General features: G+C 54.3%; 1 protein-coding gene across 2 annotated transcripts in view; it reads right to left on the bottom strand.

Annotated features, from left to right (window-relative positions):
- ADCY5 (adenylate cyclase 5) overlaps nucleotides 1-23,618 on the bottom strand; it is a 151,832-nt gene that overhangs the window by 24,106 nt on the left and 104,108 nt on the right. For both annotated transcript variants that reach the window (XR_003518200.2, XM_027585035.2), the window contains exons 4-12: nucleotides 22,686-22,797; nucleotides 20,985-21,112; nucleotides 19,018-19,176; nucleotides 17,957-18,098; nucleotides 15,926-16,066; nucleotides 11,571-11,593; nucleotides 10,256-10,400; nucleotides 9,078-9,175; nucleotides 5,812-5,899 (exon numbers count right to left, since the gene is read on the bottom strand). Coding sequence is in view for 1 of the 2 variants with exons in the window: in XM_027585035.2 (XP_027440836.1) it covers nucleotides 5,812-5,899; nucleotides 9,078-9,175; nucleotides 10,256-10,400; nucleotides 11,571-11,593; nucleotides 15,926-16,066; nucleotides 17,957-18,098; nucleotides 19,018-19,176; nucleotides 20,985-21,112; nucleotides 22,686-22,797 (1,036 nt within the window). In the remaining variant the exon portion in view is untranslated. The remainder of the gene's footprint in view (nucleotides 1-5,811; nucleotides 5,900-9,077; nucleotides 9,176-10,255; nucleotides 10,401-11,570; nucleotides 11,594-15,925; nucleotides 16,067-17,956; nucleotides 18,099-19,017; nucleotides 19,177-20,984; nucleotides 21,113-22,685; nucleotides 22,798-23,618) is intronic.

The following is a 23,618-nucleotide window of genomic DNA, read 5'->3' as shown; positions in this document are numbered from 1 at the left end:
GTCTCCAGAAGATTTGAGATCCTGCTCTAGTAACAGTTTATAGAGTATCTCATCACCTGGAATCAAAAAAGTTCATCTGTGTGTTTGCCCTAAATCCCATCTTCACTAACCCCAGTGTGGATGGTGAAACTCTTCACCAGGGGCACATCTCTCACAGGGACGCACCACAGCTGCAGCAGTCCTGGAGACCATTTTTCGCAGCAGGATAATTGTGCCCATGCAAACCAATTGTTCAATGCTGCTCACTCACAATTACAGCTCAGAAAAAGAATTGATTTTTTAAGAATTCCCAACCAGTACATTCCCAGTCTGATTAATTCAAATCGATTCAATATGAAAAACAGGAGTGGGGACATAATTAATAAATCATGACTGGAGTGAAGGACAGTTTTGATCCTGGCCTCTCTGAAAGCCTCCAGGCAAATCAATGACCAGCCTGGGGCTCTGGTTCCCTGTCTGTGATATGGGGTCAGGGGATTGCACAGATGAAAAAAAAGTGATGAAATCTGATGGGAGGGAGAGGGCACCTGGGTGGCTCAGTCGGTTAAGCGTCTGCCTTCGGCTCAGGTCATGATCCCAGGGTCCTGGGATCAAGCCCCACGTCAGGCTCTGCACTCAGTGGGGAGTCTGCTTCTCCCTCTCCCTCTGCCTCCCCCACTTGTGCTCTCTCTCTCTCCCTCTCTAATAAGTAAATAAAATCTTAAAAAAAAGAAATCTGATGGGAAAAAATCTTAAAACTGTCTTTTTGACAAGAAACAATGTGAAAAAGCAGTAGCTCCTACTACATAAAATTTTTTTTTAGAGACATGAAAAATTCAGAGGCCAACCAAGGCAGGCAGAAGCTGACCAAGCTCCACGCCACTGCTCTCCCAGGGGTTAAATGGACATATTAACAAAGGCAGTGTCTTTGAGAAGAAGGATTATGGGCTCGGAAGTCAAGAACCACTGGGGTTTAAATCTCAGCTATACTACTTCCTAGCCTCAAGGCTTCGGGAACGCTGCCTAACCTCTGAGCCTCATCGTCATCATCTGCAAGGTGGATGTAATAAAAGCCACCTCAGAGGCTTAGGAAACACAGCTCAAAGAGGCAGAGCTGAGATCCAGACCCTAGACTGACGGACTCAGAAGCCATGGGAGGAACTGAGATATGCCTCCCGGAATGAAGAATTCTCTATCCCCAAAGGAACATGTGTCTGGCCACCACACCCCCTCCCGCTAATAGAATATGACCCGGAGCATGCTGGTGGAAGCTGAGCGTGGGGGTTCTACAATCCTCACAGCACAGGAGATACCGAAGAGGTCAGAGGTACTGCTGTGTAGTAAGACCCTATTTCAGAACCCGGGGACAGCAGTCAGGCTGCAGTGGTGGAAAGGAGAGTCAGCACGGGGCAGGGGGGGGGGGGTTGGTGAGGACATTCAGGCTGCAGGGAGGGAGAAGAGGTTTCTAGTGACTGCACAGAGCATACGGAGTCTAGATGCAGCTCTGCTCAGAGTTCCCAGGAGCTCAGAGAACCGGGTCCCAGAAGTCCATGGGAGGCAGCTAAGAGGGAGCCAGCAGTCAGGAGGAGGAAGGAGATTGAAGTACACACATGCATGTACCTGTGCACACATGCGTGCGTACGCGCACACACACACACACACGCCGAGAACTACGGTGCCAAGTCCTCCTTCTGTGCCTACCTACTACTCCCAAGCCTCAGAATGAAGAAGAGGAGGCTGGGCTTCCAAGCAAGGAAGTGCTAATGAGCCACACTGAAGACAGGGGGGTCCAGGCCAGATGTGGGGGAAGGAGGGAGCCACCCCCTGCTACCCATCTGGGTGGTGGTAGCAAAAATGCTGGCACTGTCAGAAGTAGACCTGGGGGGCGCAGTCAGTTAAGCGTCTGCCTCCGGCTCAGGTCATGATCCCAGAGTCCTGGGATCAAGTCCTAAATGGGGCTCCCCACTCAGCAGGGAGTCTGCTTCTCCCTCTCCCTCTGCTCATGCTCTCTCTCTCTCAAAAGAAATAAGTAGAATCTTAAAAAGAAGAAGAAGAAGAAGAAGAAATAGTAGGCCTGGGCTGCTTCACTGGATGATTAGGGCAGAAGCCATAGGGAAGCTGATGGAACAGTCAGAGGTGCCCAAAAAGAGAAGAGGCTGTACTCAGGAGATGTGAGTGAGCTCACCATCCCTGGAGGTAATCAAGCAGAGGCTGGACCCTCCTCGCACAGTTATCATAAAAAGATTCCTACCTCAGGTGGGTGTCTGGGCTGCTTCACTTCTCCAGCCATTTCCAATCTGAGATTCCCAGAGTCTGTGGACCGACCCCATGTGATGGCAAGGAGGGATTCAGCATGGTTTTTTCTAAGACAAGCAGCTCTGGTGCCCAGGTCAGCTCAGATGCCGAGGGAAGGGAGGGGTGACGTGTGCAGGTGTTCATTCAGCCCGGCCCCAGAAGAAAAGAAGTGCTTGAGGGAGGAGCCTTTGGGCAAAGCAGTGCAGAGACAGCGGGAACAGACCCGGGCACCCGGTTAGCCTCACGTTGAGGCCAGAGGGTGAGCCAGGCCTCGCCATGTCAGATCAAACAGGCCCAGGACGCAAGGGCCATCAGAGCCCTCGGGAGCGAGTTTCCCAGCACCTTCCACAGGAAGGACCCAGGCAGCTGCCGCCTGCCAGACAGCTAAGACCACTGAGTTGGCTCATTGCAACTAACTCAGTCGACACTTTCTTCACAGTTCTCTCTTCAAAAAGGGTAAACTATAGACATTTGAGCAAGTAAGTTCACGCTGTCTGGGGGACATGGGAGAACAAATGGAATAGAGAAAGCCACCGCGGCTGACAGAGCCGCCCGGCGGCGGGGCTGCTGAGTCCGGGCCGTGGGTAATTTAGGGACAGTCGTATCTCATCAGAGAGCCACCACCCGTGACTCCTGAAAAACCGTGGAAGGAAGATGAGAGATGTCTGGGTTCTGGCAAAAGGCAAATGTTTTCAAAGGGAAAACAGAATGACACGGAAAGTTCCAGTCTAGTCAGCGTCACAGCCATACCTGCAGAGGTGATCCGTCCGCCTGCAGGCGGTGTGGGGTGGCAGTGCTCCGTGACGGGCCGCACGGTGGGGACACGGAAGCCAAAGGACAATTACCCCCTTCACATCTTAGTGTGCAAACAGTTCATCCATAGCACGGAGGAGGAAAGAATAATGAAACGGGAGAGGGATTCATACTACAAGCAACTTCTCAGGTTGGGGTCTACTTCCCAGAAAGTGGAAAAAGGCTGAGATGGCGCATCGGAGGTGGGGGGCGGGCGGGGGCCGGGCACAAGGATGCAGCCAGGACCTCAAGGCGGGTATCAGGGTCTACTTGACTCCTGGCCCAAATCAGCAGATGCCAGACTTGATAAGCCAGGGAGCGCTTTTTTCCTAAATAAATAGTTTACAGAAGCTCCCCACTGCAAGATGGAATCAGCAGCCTCCCCTGGGTGAGGGGGGTGTGTTTGGAGGGGTGAGGGATGGAGTGGGGGGCAGGAGGTAGGCACTCCCTTCCCCAGCCTCCCCTGAGGGGACCCTGGCCTCCTCAGAACCGTCGGTAAAAGCAGTGGGCTGGATAAAAGAATTGAGAATAAGCTTATTGAATGTGACACTGATTACAGAATAGATAGATCCAATGAAACACAAGGAGCCAGGAATGATTTTCATAAATAACCTTGAACAGTAGCAAAAAGAAGTCACTGGACCAAGGTATGGACTCAAAATGGCCAGTGTGGGTGGGGAGATGAGCCTTTCTCCCTCCCCTCCTCCTCCCCTACCCCCAGATACACGTACCAGTCAGGGAACGCAAACCAGGTGAAGTCAGGGTAGCTCAGGCCTACCAGTGCAGCCAACAGGAAAGAGAGAAATCTAGGTTCTAGTTTTAAAATTGTAGACCACATATAGCTTTGATTCTGACTTGGATCAGAATCAGATCAGAGAGATCAGCTAATTAAGTACCTCAAACAGACAACGACTTTGCCTCAGTTTATAACTTAAATAGAGAAAAGAGTCTTCTGCATGTTCAAAAAAGAATGCTGACAGGCCCTTTTAACTATGGTGTACCATTTGTTGTTGTTGCTTGTTTGGTTGGTTGGTTGGTTGTTGTGACTTCTTTCATGGTGGTAAAACATATGTGCCATAAAGTTAGCATTTTAACCATTTTTAAGCATACAATTTAGTGGCATTAATTCTATGCATACCGTCGAACAACCATCACCGCTCCATTTCCAAAATGCTCTAGTTCCAAGACCCTTCCATCACTCACCCCATACGGAAACTCTGCACCCGTGAAGCGATAACTCTCCATCCCCTCTCCTGTCAACCCCAGAACCATCTAGTCTACTTCCTGTCTCTATGACGTTGTCTATGCCAGATCTTCCATATAAGTGGAATCACATAGTCTATGTCCTTTTGGGTCTGGTCTCTTTCACTCAGCATGTTTTCAAGGTTCGTCCATGTTGTAGCATGTGTCAGAACTTCATTGCCTTCCATGGATAATATTCTATCACAGAGATGCACCATTTTTGTCTGTTCATCTGTGCGTGGACATTTGGATCATTTCCACCTTTTGGCTGTTGTGAATGCACCATGTGCTTTGATAGCCATGAGATGAAGAAAGTGGAACGGCCCCCTGGGGACAAAGCAGGCTCGCGGGGGGGGGGGGGGTAGGGGGAGATGACAACAGCAAGACCAAAAGACAGGCTGTGACTGAACACAGAGCCTTGAGGAAGGAGCTGAAAACCAGGATTAAATCCTCTACCACTCCAGATGATTCACGGGGGGCCTTCCAGTTCTGACAATCAGTCCACCAAGACCTTGACCATTAGGTAATTAAACAATTACCAGTCTAATGAAATACCCTGCTTAGAGGGTAGAGAGAGAAAGGGGACTTTGGAGGTGACCAAGGTCTAATAACCCCAGAAGAAGAATGTGGTGCCCACGGCAGTATAGATAAAGAATGGTGGCAGAGCCTGCCCCCCACACTTCCTGGGCTTGGCTCCAAGTGAGCATCAAGGAGGAACACAGAAATGGTTCCAGCAGAAGCTGGAGGGGCTTGAACCTGCCTGGGGACAGGGCGCTTTCTGGGACCAGGCTGGCCTGTCAGGGAAGTCTGAAACCACCAGGGAAGGAAATGAGGGAAAGGCTTGGTGGACAAGGCAAAGGGGAACCCAAGTGGCTTCCACCACAGACCAGAATGCCTTGTGGCCAGGTCCCCCTGAAGGACACAGCCTTGCAGGGGGGTGGGGAGGGGTAGCACACAGCATGCCTAAGAGGAGATATGAGAGAAAGACACAGAACGGGGTCTCATGCCCACATTCTTGGCTGCGTGGCCCTGTCTGAAACACTGAACCACGCTGGGCCACTCTCCTCATCTCTATGATGACTGGCTCAAAAGCCATCATCTCTCTGGTCCCCTCCAGGGCCATATTCCAGGCATATGGGGACACCGAAGGGGGTGTGGAGAGAGATCTCTTCCATACTCACTCGTCCAGCAAATGTTTATTGACCACTGCTTTGTGCTAGATGCCCTTCCTTCATCCTACCTGACACCAAGGGGACAGACAGGAGAGGCGGAGACGCGGTCTTCTCATCGCAAAGGCTTGCAAAGGCGGGTCAGAACAGCCGGCACCGCCAAGTCTCCACTGACAGAGCACACCCCGCAGCCTAGCTTGCTGCCGATGCCAATCAAGAGCGGCGCCCCAGCATCATGTACCCCGATCCCAACGGGCTCCGGGAGGAGCTCCTATCAGTGGGCTGGGAATGGAAGGAAGAAGGTGACGGGGGCTCAGGTGTGAGCTAGACTCACCTTCACGCAGGAATAGACCACGGACACAAATACCACCAACGCCAGCAGCAGGAAACAGGTCAGGTAGAAACTCAACATGAACACGGAGCTGGAAAAAGAGAGGAGGTGGGGAATTCTGGGGCTCTGAAAGCCTCTGGAAGGAAAGAGACGTTGCTCCATTTCCCTTGAACCCACTGCCCAGTCTTTCCTAGCCCCTCACTCACTGAGAAGGGGGCTTACACAGCCTTGTGAACTGATTCAGGACCCCCTCCGTGATGGTCCGGCTCCTGTCTTTGCCATCCCCCTGCACGGAGCGGAAACCCGCAAGGGGCTGAACTGAGAAGTGAGTGTCACCTGCTCAGTGTTTTGCCCAATTCTTAGCTATCCACAGACTCACTTCATTAAGCTTGGAAGGACCTATTTGAAAAGTTACCTGGTTATTCCCTCCCAGCAGTTACTCACGGCCAGGTGAGGAACCGTGAAGGCTGAAAGCGGGATAAACGGCCATCATTTCTAAAACGCATTTGTCAGCAGCCCAAGCAGACCCTCTGAGAAACAGCAGTGATGTGTCCCTTTGGGGGCAGAGTCCCTAAACCCCGTACCCTGCCGGGCCCCACGACAAGTCCTGCTCAACTTGCCAGTTCAACACGAAAATGCAAGGAACTCCCCCTGTCCCTGCTGCCAGGGGCAGATCACAGGTGATCTTAACGTTCACCACAGGCCGGAATCCTCAGACAAAAGAGCTGCCAGCGACTTTCCATCTGGACCCTCCCACTGGCCCTCCTGGGGCAGGGGCTGGCTAAGGTACACCCCGTCATATCAGGAGGTCACAGAAATCCCTTTTCCCTTCCAGGGAGTGAGAGTGGCTGGGAGATGCCAGGTATCGTTAGCAGGTTAAAGGCAAGCAGAGGGCTTGACAAGGCAGGGGAATACCTCTAGAGAGGCGTTCAAAGGGCGTCTTTGTTCCAGGCTCCCCCAGAAGCCAGCACTTAGATGCCTTAAACAAGCAGAACAAGGGTAGAGAACTCTCTTCAGAGGGAAAGAAAGACCTTTAAAGTAGCTTTTAATGCTTCCGTAGAGAGAGGACTGCTGGAGAAAGACTTCCGTCAATGCCTTAGCAGCTCGGAACTGTGGCCGGGGCGGGGCGGGGGGGGGGGGGGAAGGGAGCCACTGCAGGCCAAGCAGGGACCGAGGGAAACCCAGCCCACCAGCCACAGTGCAGAAACAGAAAGGCAAGCGGCACAGAGGCTGCGTTATTGGCACCCGGGCTAACTGGACTATCAGGAGCAGCAAGGGGACCGAAAGACTACATCGCTTATTTATACCTGCAGCTCCATTTCCATATAGAAAAAAATGGGGTCCTGTGTCAATAAGGGCCCAGAGACCCACCGGCTCTGCACCACCTCAGCGTGGGGGGCAATGGGCATTAGCTGCACAACCAGAGTGCCGGTGTCTGCGGTACCCCACAGAGTCACAGCAGACACAAACGTCAGGACCACCTCTGCAACACTGTGCCATCAAAAATAAAAGGCGCTGAGTACTACGACGTGTAGGCATCATGTACCTCCCGATAACATGCACTGAGAAGGACACATCACTTCTGTGGGATTCTTGTCAAAACTGCATAACCTCAACCTGTGAGTACACATCAGACAAACCCAAATGGAGACATTCTACAAATTAATTGGCCAGCACTCATCAGAAGCTCCAAGGCCACAGAAGACAAGTAAAGGCTGAGGAAGCATCACAGATTAGATCACACTGAGGAGAAAGAATAGCTAAACGCAGTGTGGGATCCTAACCTGGCTCCTGGGACACAAAAAGGCCATTAGGGGCAACGCTGATGGAATTAGATTTCAGTTAGGTAATAGTGCCATTCCAGGGTTAATCTCGTGCCACTGACCCTCGTACTGCAGTTACCTAAGTGTCAACACTAGGGAAAACTACATGAAGGCTGTACAGAGACTCTCTGTAGTACTTCTGTAACTTTGCTTTAAGTCCACAATTACTTCAAAATGAAAAGTAGAAGGTGTTGGGGTGAGGGGACTCTACTAGATTCAGTTGGACTTAGGAGACATAACCAAATACCACCAGGAGATCTTGAGTAGATCCTGGCTATGAATAAACTAAAAGTAGGAGACGTTTGGAGACAACTTTGGAAATGTGAACAGGATTTGGTGTTACATGATTGCAGAGAACTGGTGTTAATTTTGTTTGGTATATAAGGCATCGTGGTTAAGAAGGAAAATGCCCTGAAAATAGATATATATTGAGGGCTTTTGGGGGAAAATGTCCTTTCATCTAAAATTTAAATAATCAGGGGCGCCTGGGTGACTCAGTCATTAAGCGTCTGCCTTTGGCTCTGGTCATGATCCCAGGGTCCTGGGATGGAGCCCCGCATCGGGCTCCCTGCTCCGCGGGAAGCCTGCTTCTCCCTCTCCCACTCCCGCTCCCCCTGCTTGTGTTCCCTCTCTCGCTGTGTCTTCCTCTGTCAAATAAGTAAATAAAATCTTTAAAAAAATAAATAAGATAAAATAAAATTTAAATAATCAGGAAAAAAATAGATGGAACACTGGTAAAACATCAACACTAGTTATATCTAGGGGATGGGTGCTGATTATATTAATTACTTTGCTTTTCTGTGTGTTTGCAATATTGCATAATAAAAAGTCACAAATGTGTAGATACATGCACACGTGCACATACAAATGTACATACACACACAAACAGAACAAAGATAACACAAGCAATTATCTTCCTTGTCTACATGTGACTCTGTGACTAGCTACCTAACACTTCATTTCCAGAAGCCCACTGCCCACTTCAGAGTGCTCCCCTCGGAAGCCACAGGCCTCTCTCAGGGACGCAGCCAGTCCTTGGAAGCGTTCAGGAATATCTCTGAGAAAAGCCTTTAGAACCAGAAATCCATTCTTTGAAATACCCAGAGTAGCAGAAAACCTTTATCTTTTGAAGATGTGTTGATGTTTTTGCAAGAACCAAAGGTCACACAGAAGCACACCTGGTGAATACTTCAGGTGATTTAAGGGCAACCACGGTGTGGGTGACAATGGGGCGAGATGATAAAGTGCTGAGTCTCTCATGCAGCAAGGCAGGCCCAGGGAGGTTTCCCGCCCTGTCACAGGGGACTCAGACTCGTGGCTTCCCGGTCCCACCGAGGACACATGGGGAAGCCTCTCCTTGTCTGAGCAAGTCCGACCCCTGCCTCTGCTGCTCCATGACCTCCGTTCCCACCCCTGGAGCCCTGCAGCCAGAGGGACGGTACTCACTGGGGCACGATGGTGATCTGGACAAAGCAGATGAAGAGGAAGACAAGCGAGGCACATGCCACGTAGGCACCGAATCGGTCATCCACCTGCTTGGAGTACTGAGAGGAGGGCGCGAGGTGAGAGGGGCCCTGTGTGCTCCAGCCCCGCTCCACCCCAGACACGTGCGGGCAGCCCACTCCCAAGACCTGGAAGAACCAGCACTAGCCGTCGTGCTCCACAAAACCAGTCCAAAGCACCATAACGTGGTGCCTGTGGGGACGGCAGCTGAAAGGTGTCAAACCAGACACTTTCTGCAGGTTGGGTCACTATGAGAGTCATTCATAATGATCCTGGCTCAAATTACGGAGCACCATCTACCTGCAAGGATACGCGCCCGGTCCGTGTTGTCCTCCCACATCCTTGCAGAGCCCCGGAAACAGGACCTATGTAGCTGCTACTTCACAGAGGAGCCTGGGCTGGGGTTCAGAGTGGACAGGAGGCTCGCCCCAGCCCCAAATCACGGAGCTCATCTCCCAGCCCCCACTTCCTCCTGTGACACCAACCAGCAGCGCCCACAGAGGCCGCACTGGCACCGAGTCACCAGAGAGGGCGCTCTCGGCTCAGGTCCCTTTCTCGCTGGCCAAAGAGTTTGCCTCACAGGACCAAGGCCGGGTCTGGCTCTGTCACGACTTCACTGGTGGCCTACAGCAAGTCGCCCACCCTCTCAGTCACAACTTCAGGAGATGGGACAGAGAGATCTCGACTGTCCCGACTTTTCGCCAGTGTGCCAAAGGCAGCTGGGAGGTCCACTGGTGATGTTCATAATGGTAACAATAAAAATAAAATTGATAGCAACTAACATCACTGAACATCTACGTGGCAGATACTGTTTTATGTGTTTTACGCATATGGACTTGTTTAACCCTCACCATGACCCTCTGAAGAAGGTATGTTAAGGAGCCTCATTTTCCAGATAAGGAAACTGAGGCATGCGGAAGTTAAGACTTATCCCTTCTGACCACGAAAAGTCTCCCTAAAATCTCCCTCTCCTGAAAAGTGTGGCATTGGAGCAGGCGACACAAACAAGACAGGGCACTTTCCGTGGTGACGGGGACAGGCAGGGAGCCGCCCGTTGCCCTGTCCTCCTCCCTCTGGTTCTGGTCCTGCCCAGGGCCTCCTTCCCACCCAGGGGGCCGTACCTTCTTCTCTAAGTCAGGCTCCCTGAAGGTCAAGAGGAACTTGCGGACGTGCTCAGACCGCAGCCTGTCGATGCTCCTGGCGTCAATGGCACGGCCCAGAAATTCGTCCACTTCATCCTCAGGGTTTGCGCTTTCCTGGGCGTTCCTGGGCAGCAAGAGGCGCAGACCCAAGCTGACCACCAGGGGGCACCGCTAGAGGGCTGACTTGGCCCCCCTGCCCCCAGGCCCATCAGAAAGGCCTGGATAAGGGGCGGGGACTCGGAGGCCAAGTCTCCCCTCTTAACTGCGCACATGCAGAGAAAACTGCCCTTGCCTGACCAGCTGGTTGAAGGGCCTCGCTGACAGTAAGGCTTTTCTGACTCTACTGATGTATTATTGCAGTATAAGAATATGACTTGTCATCGAAGGTTTAGTTGTTTTCCCCCACAGGTAAGTCTCTGCTCTTCACTGTCCAGCTGTACCACCATTCTGAAATGATGGCCAGGATCGGGGGGCAAGGCTCCTGCCACAGAGACTGTGAGCCACCCCAGCGCTTTCCCCTGGCTCAGGCCAGCCTCTGGGAAGCAGGTTTCACGGTCAGGGTGCTGAACTAAAAGCCCTATTCCTCAAGGTGACACCCAGTCTTCAGTGGGGTGGCTAGCCCCCAAGAGCTGGGAAGTGGAAGAGAAAGAGAAGGGCAGGCCCTCAGGGCACTAGGCTCTGGCCAGGGGCCGCGGACCAGCAGGCAAAGTCTGCATTTTCCTGAGAGCTGCAGGCACGTGTGTGCACAGCCATGTGCAGCGTGTGCATGTATGTAGCTGTGCGTGCACACGTATGTGTGCGCACGTGTTTGTGGGGTGAGGACACGTGGGCGGCACTGAGACCCAGCCTCTCTGGCCGGTGGCCCGGGCTCCTGGGCTACCCCTCTAGCAGCCGCAGTGGGCTCCGGCCACTCTCAGCCGAGACCGTGCGGAAACCATGCGGAGACCGTGCCGAGACCGTGCCGGACCATGCCGGACCGTGCCGAGACCATGCAGAGACCGTGAGACCGTGCCAGACCGTGCCGAGACCATGCAGAGACCGCGAGACTGTGCCAAGACCATGCCGGGCCGGACCATGCAGAGACCATGCAGACCGTGCCGAGACCGTGCCGGACCGTGCCGAGACTGTGCCGGACCGTGCCAACACCGTGTGGACCGTGCCGAGACCGTGCAGAGACCATGCCGGTCCGTGCGGGCGCACTGCCCACCCAGCATGGGGCAACCGAGCTCTAAGGCAAACTTGGAGCTATCCCTCAGGCCAAGGAAGCAGGAATAAAGAAGGGCATATTACTCACTTGTCCTTGGGGTCTTCAAAGCCCTAAAAGAGAGGGACAGAGAGAGAAAGAAAGGAGTATGAGAAGAGAGAGGACACTTCCAGGAGGGACTGTGGGAAAGCAGTCCAGCTCACCAAGGAGCCTGCACTGAGGGAGGCTTGTCACTCAGAAGTTCTTTCTTCCTTCTTTCAGCAAATACAGCCTTCCTATGGGACAGGCTCTGCGCAAGACACTGGGGGAGCCCTGTGATATCATGTCATGCGCTGGCAAAACCCAGGTGTCTAAGCTCTTCCTGTCCTCACACCCGACTCCCCAACTCCCCCACCCTTCCTCCCAGCCCCTGAGTTTGGTAGGTCCCTCTCAATTCTGCCTTGAAATAAGCTTGAAGTAAGAGAAACCACTGAGTGATCAATTCCCACGTGTGTGCGCACACACCCTACCTCCACTGAGCACTCAAAATCACCTGTTCAGCTTTTGTGGTATCCGAGAACCAGTGTGTTCTTCCAAGGCCAGAGTTGGGTGGGGACCCAGGAGGTGAGAAACCTGCCTGCCACAGGTGTGACTACTGCTCACATACACACGGCAGGGGTGAGTGTGAAGGTCCCTGATTGGTTGCCAAGCTCAAAGCCCTATTTACAGTTAATCTGTGATATCCACAACATGCGTCTCAGGGTGTGACCGGCTGTGGCAGAATGGAGGGTGGGTTCCCTAAAATGGGAAGGGGGTGGAATCCCGGAAGCAGTGGAGGAGGTGGCAAGCAGCCCCAGGACTGTTTCAGATAAGGCTCAGGTTGCCAGGACAAGGACAGAAGGTGACCTGTGGTCTCTCGTGGCCCAGTGTGGAGCACACTGCTGGGCAAAGACGGAGGTCAGTAAATGCCAGGTGAACCCAAATCCCAAACAAACACACCTCTCTTTGTGCTCACTGCAGACTTGGTTTGAAAATGCAAAAAGCAGGATTTATGTTGGTCTTCATAAGCCAGAGCTGCCAGATGCTGAAACAGATGTGGGGTCCACACTGCACCGGGGGCTCTGTCTCCATTCTACCCCGCAGCGGAGGGCTTCCAGGAGCCTCGGCAACCTCTCGTGGCAAATCCAAGTGCCCGACTGTGGACTCTGAGCTCCTCCCAGGCTGCCTGGCAGCGGTCTCCCTGAACAAGCCAGACCCTTCTTCTTGTCCTCTGAGAATCATCAGGCCCTCTGTCCTGGCTGTGAGACCCGGGCCACTACACCATCCCAGCCCCAGGCAGGAGGAGTTGGTGTGACTCAAGTGAGTGCTCCGCCTGGGGGCAGGCCCACGCTGGGTACTCCCAGGATCCGTCAGGGCACAAGCTTAAGTGGGCAGCAGGGGAACACGGACAGGCCAGTTCTCCACAGAACGCGGTGAGGGGCTGGCACTGAATTCCATCACAGGGGCTGGCCACGACCTTACTCTGGGACAGAGGACAACTGAGCTGTATTATGCCTATGCCGGCTTCTGCAGCACGGAAATAGACCTGACATGCTTTTAACAAACCTGTCTCTGACTTTCTCCTATACTCCTTTGGTCCTCTGCTGGGGCTGGATGGGGACCAGGTCTGCTCTGAGTGCCATGCTAGTGTGGGGAGCTAAGCATGGGGTTGGGGTGTTGGCAGATAAACCACGGCAGATGGTCATTAAGAACACAGTCCAGGGGCGCCTGGGTGGCTCAGTCGGTTAAGCGCCTGCCTTTGGCTCAGGTCATGATCCAGGGTCCTGGGATCCAGCCCCCCTACTCAGCAGGGAGTCTGCTTCTCCCTCTCCCTCTGCTCCTCCCCTCTGCTGGTGATTTCTCTCATAAATAAAATCTTAAAACAAAACAAAACACAGTCCAGACTGGGTTCAAGTTCCCTGACCTGCTTAGTAGTTCAGGGAGAGCCGTCCTCTGGCCGGTGAGGAGGACCCCCAGAAAGGTTCCTGCGGTTTGTACCATGGCACTTCCAGGGAGCAGCTCAGCTCAGCCAGTTCTGTTTCGTTCCCAATTCCTGTCCCTTGGACCTAAAGGCAGGAGCAGAGGCCGCGGCCCCTCCGCTCACCCACGCGGAGGCGCTGGCTCTGGTTTGCACACCCGGCCTGCCTTCCCTGAGCACTTGGGCTCGGCCTGCTGCCCCGAGAGAACGCGGAGCCTCCCTGGCTGGATGAGAAGAGGCCCCTGTGTGCCCTTCCTGTCAACCTTCTTATTGATCAGTACCCTTAGGGACCTTATGACAGACAACCAGAGCAGCTCGTCCCTACATTTTAAAAGCTGAGTCCAAGTTGGAACAAGATTTAAAGAAGTAAAATGGCTGCCTATGCGTTAGTACCTTTCTTAGGGCTCCCAGTCACTGCTTAATCTAATCCCCCATGGCTGTCGTCAGTGGAAGTCAGGGTAGAAGCTCTTCTTTTGCATATCTTTCGCAAAGATTTCAGGCAAGTGTGCCACTCGTGGCAGTGCCGTGCCTGGCAGCTGCCGGAACCATGCCATCCACTGCCTGGACACTCTGCCTGCGTGGGCTGGGGGCTGCAGGTGGTCCTTCGGCGCGGGCCTCTGGTGACTCTGCCCAGCCAGGGTGAGGGGCAGGGAGTCTCTTCTCCCAAAGGCTGTGGCAGAGGTGTCCCCGACCCTGTTTGTCCACACACCTTCCCGTCCCCTCCTGCTGGCGAGGCAACCAACACCACGCAGAAATCCTGTAGCCAGTCTCCCGGATGACAGCCCTTCTGCTAATTCTTCCAAGGCTCCTCCTGGTCCTAACAATGATTAATGCGTCTGCTAAATCAGTGCTTACACTCCAAACTACCTCCTTTGAGACTTTGAAATAACTAAAGACTCCACTTATACCAAATATCACCAAGTAAAAAGCTTTCCAGTGATTTTAAACAGAGAAAGCCCATCAGGCATCTTTCCTGCCTGCTTGTGGTTCTTCCTCTCCTCGCTCCCATAGTCTCCTGCTCACCTCTGTCCTCTCCCTCTTGTCTTCCTGTTCCCTCCTCCCTGCCACCTGGATGACAGCCTCCCTCTTTGCACGCTGCTTTCTGTGATCCCCCCGCCTCTGCTCACCCCCTCTCTGGTCCTGGTCACATGGATACAGAGTCCGCAGGATATTAAAGGGCTGGGTGAGAACAGAGAGGGTCCACCAAATGCTCTTTGCTTTGGGGAGGGCCCCCCAAGGAGGGGGAGTGGTGGCTGGAGATCTGTAGAAGTCCAAGTTCAAAGCCTTGGAGGAAGACAGGCACCCCTCCCCCACTCTGCTCCCTCATAAACTTGGTGTCCTATGAGTTGCTTCTTTACCGTCAAAAATTAAAATGGAGGTCTTGACTCAATTCATGTTTTGATCCTATACATTTTCCTTAAGTCTTTTTCATCTGTTATTTGCCAGCTACCAAGGAGCAGAGTGGCCGGGTCCCCAGCCTGTCCCTGGCTCATTCTGCTGACTCAGCTGGATTTTCATGGAATTTATCTGCAGTCCCTGCTGCTGTAGCTAAAACCTGGTCCAACACACAGACCCCAAATTGGGGATCCTAGTGCCAGCATGCCCCATCTTATTCCTGTCCTCTGGCTCCGAGGACGCACACACAAAGTGCCCCCCACATACACACACACAGCTCCCTGCATCCTCCAGTCTCACTCACCCTCTCCCCAGGGTGGGCGCCTCCCACCTGGGAACCAGGCTGCCCTCGAGCTGAGGAGTGTGCTTGGATGGAGAAGCCAAGCTCTCAGATAAAAAGAAAGAAAACCCTGCTGCTCTACCTTGACCTCTGTCATACCTCTTCCTCTTTGTCTCCTACCCTCTGAATTCTTTCTATCATCACTGGCAGAACCCGGGCATAGCATCCTGAATTAGACGGCCCCTGGTGTACACAGGGATGGCTGGGGGTGTCTGTACCCCGAGGCAGGCAGGGTCCCTTGAGTTGGAGGTAGCACCCCACCATGGCCTCTGCTCATCCAGTCTGCATGCCCCACTGGAAACCTGTAATTAGCAGGGGCACTTCTCAGCGCAGAGAGCAAAGGGGACCATCGCCTGGCGCTTTTCAAAAAGTACTGAGATGGTTTCTGAGCAACTGAGCCCAAGGATGTGTTGCAGCTGCCTGGGAAAGGCGGAAGGTGCTAGAAGGATGTCTGATGAGCTGGTGCCCCACCAGACAGTGCCACAGGAGCACCGGAGGTTCTGGCTGGACTCAGGGTCTGCTTCCAGACTTTGGGACTCACAGAGAGAGCCCAGGACCAGAAGTCAGGCGCTCTGGCTCCCAGCCCAGAGTTGCTTCTGTGGCTCTCCAAGGTTCTGTCAGGTAACACAAGGGGCCTGGCCCAGTCCTCACACCCATGGAAGGCCCTAGCCCTGGAGAGGCCACATTCCGCACGCTGCCCCACCTGCTACTTACCATCCGCTTCATCTCCTTGGACACCTGGTTGCCCCCTAGGTGGTTGTAGAAGGGACGCTCGGCACCCCAGTGGGGCGGGTTGTGCCCAATGGAGTTGGTTCTCTGGCGATTCATCTTGGCGATCATGGCCTTTTCTTCTTTCTAGGAGAGTAAAACATATGCATCAGCCTGTGGGCAGAGCCTACCAGGTGAGGCCAAGTGGGGCATTTCTCACCCCTCCTGGGTGCCTGGCCATGTAGGAGTTAAGGCAGGTGTCCCTCTCTTCTGTGCACAGCCTGGAGCCTAGAGTCTGCCGGGATCCTGGAGCTCACTGCGGAAAGCATCCTCAATCCCTTCACACTCCCCAACGCTAGCGCTGGCTGGCCTGGGTGGGAGGTTGGTCTTGTGAGAAGGCAAAGGGGTGTGGGGACAACTGTCATTGTCACAGAATTCTCAGGGGTGCGCAGAGCCCGGGTCCAAGGCGCCGGGGTAAAGGCAGGAGAGGAAACCAAGGATTCCAGTCTCCACTCGACTTATCCCAAACAGGCATATTCTACCAAAGATGCAGCTTCTGGAAGTTTGGGTCACTAGAACTTGAGAGGCAAAGGCCGATATACATTGTACAAATACACAAGTGGGGCCTCAGCCGGCTCCCTGTATGCCACCCACAATCTCTGTCTGTCTGTCCATCCATCCAAATGGGCTCCAGGAGGAAGGTCGGAGAGGCCCTGGGGAGACCTGCAGCAGCCTTCCCCTCAACTCCCTCTCTGAGCCTGGGAAGGGAGCTGGTCGGATCAGGGACACAGAGGGGAGGGGACACAGCCTGCTTCAGCTAACACAGTTCCAGGTGGGGTGAGCCTATGGGGTGTCACTCTCTGTCTCCATTTCATCTTGCTGGACCACCTGTCAGAAGAACAGGGCCCAGAAAACCCAGGGTAGAAGGTGAGCTCTCAGCCTGAGTGGGAAAGGAAGCGGGGGCTGAAGACCCTGTCACCTTGACAGAGGGGAGGGTGTGGGAGGGCCTGGGAGGAAGTCAGTTCACTTATACGCTAATCAAAGACCAAGCAAAATGTGTTCAAAAATGTGTCAAATAAGCCACTGGACACGCTCCCCAGGGGGCCTAAATCCTCCCATCCCTCTCTGCGGTCTGTGGGGGGCCCGACACAGCTCCCATGCTGTTGTGGCAAGTGAGGTTCCCCTGTGATGTCTTTGTCAGGGTGGACACCTGCCCCCAAGGAGGCCCCACATCTACCTTTGCTGTCACCCAAGACTCTCTCTGGACTCTTCTCCCAGCTTAATTTTATCTTTAGTCTAACTTCTTAAGAAAGAAAGAGGGAAGCTTTTCTCTATTAAAGGTTGCTGACCAACAGGTCAATGCAATGGAAAGATTCATCAGTAAAAAGCTTTTTAATCTAGGGAGAAATAGAAAACGTTCTCTTCATTCGCTTTAAAAATTAAGAACATGGAACATGACACTATTAAAAATAGAACGCCGAAGTCTGCTAATAATTCGGTTTTATATTTGGGCAAGTGTGGGCTGGGACAAAGGGGGGGAGGAGAAAGGGACTAGAAGGTGAAACCGGGGAAGGACGGTGAACTGGAGAAACGAAGGTGTGCAGGGACCGGCGGAGACATGGGGGACACACAGAGGCAGAGAAAGGCCCAATGTCCGCCTGGTTCAGGCAACAGACAAGGAGCAGGGGGGACACGAAACAAACGGTTGGACAGAGAGTAGATGGTGGACAGAGTCCTTGCCATTCCATGTCCATGCCTGGCCTGCAGCTGTGCTGTGGCTAATCGATTTGAAGCCTATTGCGTTTCTGCAACGGAGGCATAACATTCCTGCTTTTGCTGTCAGCCTTTGCAAGCCCTCCGTGAAGCTCATGAGGTTCCCGGGAAGCAGGAACCACACTGCATGGGGAATTCACAACTTGACTCAAGGAAAGAGTGAGAAGAGAAGGAAGTGGATGCCAAGAAACATTCCTCCCTGGAAGAATAAGGCCCTGCAGCCCCCCAGATTCTCCCCCACCCGCCCAGCCCCCCCAGCCGGACCCGCTTCTGGGTGCAGCGCAGGATGAGGAAGGTCTCGATACTGTGCTCCTTGAGGTAGGCGTTGCGCTCGCCCCCGCAGCCTGGCTCCACCTCGTAGTCACCGTTCAGGTAGTTGAGTGTGGCCTTGGTGATGTGGATGCGCCTGCAGGGGGGAGGGGGAGGGGCGTGGGGAGAGGGGGGCAGAGAACAGGACTTCAGAACTCCAGCCTTCATGCACAACCACACTGCAACCCACTTGGATACAGTTCAAATCCCACAGACCCACACTCTGGCTCAAAGGCTAACCCCAACCTAGATCTCAATGTGCTGGATCCCTCCGCTGTCATCATCATGGTGGCTCGGGTAGGCCCCGTCTGGGCTCACGGCCACACGGCCACCCTGACCACACCACATTGCACGGAAGTTCTAGCATCGTCAGAGCAGAAGACATCATCGGCCTGTCAGGAGGACACAGCCTCAGTCCCACAAACTTTGCAAACCTGCTCAGAAGGCTCCGGCTGAGCACAGGACGGAGTCCAAATCCTCCAGCCTGGCCCAGAGGTCCTTTTAATGCAGGCATTGTCCCTCCCACCAGCCCCTAAGAGGCCATGTGCTCTACTTCCATTCCTCCGGAACACCGTTTCCTAAACCGGTGCTTGTCCTCACCTCGGCCCCTCGGCCTGGCTCTCTCCCCACCTCACCTCTCCCTTCCTCACCTGTCTGAATCCTGCCCAGTCATCCAGGCTCGTGTCCCACTTCCTTCTCATCCTGGCTACCCCGAAATTACCCATGGTTCCTCCCTCTTTCAGAACTCTACCCCGACCTACTGCATCACACAACAAGCCGCCCTGTTTTGTGCAAATATCTTCTGCATGAAGTCTGGGCAAAGGTTGAGAGGATGCTCACTACAACTTGCCAGGGTGTGATGCAAGTAATTTGTTAAGGAGAGGAATTTCTATTTAAATTCTGCCAACCCAGAGTTGCAAGTTACCCCATCCTGCCCACCCCAGCCCCATGCCTCACAACAGTCATCCTGGGGGGCGGGGGCGGGGGCGGGAAGCTAAGTCTGGGCTCTCACTCACCCTGCCTTGCCTCCAGCTTCCATGTGGTTGGCCAGCGTGACGTCATTAGACCAGACGTCGAACTGCCACTTCCTGAGACCAAGGACACCGCAGTGTACTCGCCCGCTGTGAATTCCCACGCGCATGTTCACGTTCACCCCTGTCACCTCCCGGACCAACCTGGGGATGGAGCAGGGGTAAGGCTGGGACAGGGTCAGGGGCCAAGCGCACAGAGTGGGGGTGAGGCTGGAAGGCACGGGGTCAGGGGTGTGACAGAAGGTGCAGGGGTCAAAGAGTCATTTCTCTCTGGTCCAGCCCAAATCCAGACTCTGAGACTGTTCCACCTGATGGACAGGGGCTGGGCCCTGGTACTCAGGGGCTGTAGGCAGTGAGGCATCGCTTCCCGGTGTGGCCACAAGGGGGCACAGTGCCTCACATTACAACCCAGACCCCATCGCTTCCCCAGGAAGGCACCTTGGGCCTTCACTACCCTCCGTCAGTTCAACTGTATTCGGAGGATGCAAATGCATACTAGTGCCCACTCGAGCTAAACAGGGAAGTTACAGCCGCTCCAAACCCCATTCATATAATGCTCAGAGTTGTCCACACTGCAGCTTCTTGGATGTTAGCAACATAAAGGAGCAAGGTGGTTAACTGACCAGGGAGGTTCCCCGTGCTAGAAGCAGCACCAGCTCCCACCACATGCACCACGCCCAGGGCTGAGGGTGCCCCCAGGACATGGGTGGGCCCTCTGTGGGCTGGAGCATGTGATAGAAGCTGTATTGCTCTGGGTATGCGTGTGAGGCACGGAGTATGCGTGTGAGGCACGGAGTATGCGTGTGAGGCACAGGGTATGCAGAAGAGGGTGCTGGTGCTTGGCGTACTCTTCGGGGACCGGCATGCTCTCCGATACCCTGGGACAGGCCCACTCAGCCAGCGGCTGAGAGGCTGACACCCGACACAGGGAAGAGTTACGTCATTCATCATTTCTCTTGTCCCGGGACACCCCTGCTGGAATGTGCCTTCCATCCACAGTGCCTTGGGCCCCTTGCTTAAATTGATGATATCTCAACCTTAGGTTGATAATAACTTTCTGGCTTAACGCCAGGGCCACGTCCTGCATGAAGCCTCTCTTGGTCCTCCCAATGGAAACAAATGTCCCCTCCTGCCCCCCACCCCCATCTCAGTCTGCCTCTCTCACCTGGTGCTGTCCGCTCCGCATGCCTGGTGTCACAGCAGCAGGAGTCCCAGCCTCTCCCTCAACAGACTCTGTGCTTCCAGGCAAGGGCTCGAGGCACTAGCTAGCCCAGGCATGCAGGGGCATTCAGCAAGCACTGCCCAAAGGAGCTCCGCCAAACCCAATGGAGCTGGCCGCCTTCCTGGACAGCCACTCTGCCCTCTGCCCTTGTCTGCTGTGGCTCTTCCTTTGCCCCTGCCCAGGCTACTTCTGAAGCTCAGTTACTGAGCCTAAGCTGGGATTATCTCCACATCTTTTAATAATCGTGGCCCCTTCTCTGGCCAGCAGTGACCAAGAATTGGCCAAAGATCCTTTTTGCTATTGCTCCCACGAAGGATGGATTTTCTTACATGGGGACACCTGTATTTGCATCCACCTGCTGTGCTGTATTACCCTAGGGAGACGTTTAACCTTCGTGCGTCCAACCTTTCTCGCCGGGGAAGAAATGGGGCCCATGGGCTCTACACCTGGCTGGGTGGCCGTGGGACCTGAGAGGCGAGGGAGCAATGCATAGGGCACAGCGTGACGGCCAGCTTGTTCTCCTCCCCTGCAGAGGTGGGGCCACACCTCCTACTGCCCTGGAGTCTGCAAAGCTCTCCCTTCCTACAGGACACGTTCCTCTGGGAAAAGCTTCCCGGCTGCTGCAGGTTGAAGTTGCCCAGGAGAAGGCTCCAAGCCGAGAGGTACAAATCAACCCTCCAATGTCAGGTACTCAGGCTGTGGGACGGTCCCCTCCGAGACGGGCACTTACGAGATGGCCTCAATCATGTCCATGCCCATCTCCACGCAGCAGTGGGCGTGGTCAGCCCTCGCTTCCGGCAGCCCAGAGACACAGTAATAACAATCCCCCAGGATCTTAATACGTAAACAGTGGTTCTCCTGGAAAGCAAAGTAATTTTAAAAATTAAAAATAGTATGAAAGAGAAGTGGGAGGGAAAGAAACGGGAAGCAAACAGATTCACCCCGTGCCTGGAATAACTTGCCTTTTAGGGCAGTGAGCACAGATCCAGCACCGGCAGATGCATGGCCCTGGCTGGCCCCAGGACGGGCTTATCAGGAGCCAAGGGGGGAGGATGGAGGACAGGCTGAGCAGCCCTCAGGCATTCCAGCCTCCCCAGGCTCAGGACCTCGCTTTTATGGTCACTGCTGAGACCCAAGAAGCATGCAGTTGGTCCGATGTGGGAGCAAATAGGGCAGACTTATCAATTCGAGGAAGGCCCAAGATGAGAGTCAATGTCCCTGGTTCCACTCCCAGGCCCTGGAGAACGCTCTGACTCTCGGCCTAAGGCTCTACGAACAGTTCTCTGATTCTCCTTCTTTTACAAAAAGACTGAAGCAGGAATGAGGCTTAACCAAAGCTCGTCTGCACCTCAGCCTGTCTGAGACTTTGACCAAACAGCGTGCTGCTAACCAGAAAGCATGTGAGCGCTAAGACTACCTCCCCCACCAGAGCTGAGGTGCCTGCCCACTGCTGCGCCTGAGGAGAGAACGGGCACAGCCGGGGTCACCCAGCAGGTCACAACTGAGCCAGGACCAGGACTGGGATGGGATGTCACTAGTCACCGATTCTCAGCTCTCCAAGTCTGGCCCCCAGAAGTTAACTTCACAAAGTAGAACACTGGGACTCAAGTGTCCGCGTGGCCTGGATTCTCATTTAAGGCCCATCCAATGCCCGAGGGCCTAGCATACACCAACTCCCCTCACTCATGGTCAGTGATAAAAAGGGGCTGCTGGCAGGTGTGCGACCCGCCATCTAATGCCCTTGGAGGCCCTGGCACCACCTCTGACCGGCGCCAGCCTCTCATCAATGATCTGATGTCCTGTGAGGGCCAAAGGGAACGTGTCTGCCTGTCAGTGGACATTGCAGTGAGCAGCCCCTGACATGTAATGACCCGACAAAGGCCCAAGACATCACTCAAAGACACAAAAGCTGGCGAGGATGACAGTATAAACAGGGACCGAATGGGTAAATGTGTCATCTACCACTCCACACCCTGGGATGCTACTTCCAATTTGTGCAAACAGCGCAGAGTCCTCGTTCTGGAAGCCTCTGGGGGGTTGTGCACAGCTGCGCAGACCAGCTGGGACTCAGACTCATTCTCTTACCACTCTGGCCCAGCTCATCAAGAAAGTGGCTCTATGGGCACCAAAGCTGCCCCACCGAACCGAAATTCCTCAGGGGCCAGGGCAGTGTCACCTGCAGGCCTTCCCACGCCCTTCCTCAGGTGGAGGGCTCCCTCGCTTGCTCCCTCGTGAGCAACGACAGCATAAAAACACGTCCAACTGCGTGCGGTGTGAGGACACACAGCCACAGCGCGTGCAGCCCCTCTGCCCAGCAGGGCACAGGCCGGCCCAGGGCCCATCCCTGGGGCTCACGGGGCCTTGGCCGCAGCACTCTTGGGTGGCCCAGACGGAGCCCTGGGTGCCGAGGATGGTAGAGAGGGTGACTCACCGCGGCCAGCTTGTCGAAGCGGGCAAAGAGCTCGTTGAGGGTCATGACCAGCTCCTGGGCAGTGCACTGGGATGCCAGGCTGGTGAAGCCCTCGATGTCAGCAAACAGGATGCTGGGGAGACAGGTGGAGGAAGGTCACCACCCTGAGCCTTAGGAGGGCTGCTGGCCAGCAAGAGTCCTGGGGAGGGGGTGCTCCAAATGGCTGCTGGGGAGGGCATAAAGGGGCTCTGGCACTGGAGAGTCAAAGATGCTGGCCTCACCATCTGGCCGGGAGACGCCTTCTGTGCTCTCACTGTGCCTTCACTCCCGCCCAGGGTGGGGATGGTGGCGGGGGTGGGGGGGGGGGGCACACAGAGAGGCACATGAGGCCTGGGAATGTGCACCGGCCTGAGTTATCAAAGACAGGGGCCTGTACCCCCCATTTCTGTCCCCTCTTGGGCCTGCCCTGTTTGACTCCTGAGCAGCCCCCTCAAGGTAGTTGCAGCCTTTGATTCATGGGCTTGGAAAGTGTTTCAGGCCCCAGTGGCAACCATACAAAGGTCTTACTTCCCAGCCCCATAGATAAGTTTCGGACCCAAGCCCTCCATCCCTAGGGAGGCTCTAGAAGGGACAGACTAAAGAGGCTCAGGGAGGAGAGAGAGAGAAAGACCCAGCCAGCAAGCATGTCTGGAAGCCTCTGAGTTGTCCCTGCCAGCAACGTCAACCTCATCCCCAGGCACGTAGGCAAACAGAGCAGCTGGTGCCCGCACTATGCACTGTGGATCTTCGGTCCGTCTCTGTGGCTTGTGTTCCGGAGACTGAAACCGTCTTCCTTTTCTTTCACAACACACCGCTAGAGGTGAGGCCCCAGGGCTGGAGTGTGGAAGGGCCCCTGGAGTTTTTTTCTTTAAATGGACACAAAAAAGTAGTAACTCTCATGTACGGAGAGGCTCC

Source organism: Zalophus californianus, chromosome 1 (genome assembly GCF_009762305.2).
Source record: "Zalophus californianus isolate mZalCal1 chromosome 1, mZalCal1.pri.v2, whole genome shotgun sequence".
NCBI lineage: Eukaryota > Metazoa > Chordata > Mammalia > Carnivora > Otariidae > Zalophus > Zalophus californianus.
This window is presented reverse-complemented; position numbering and strand designations above follow the sequence as displayed.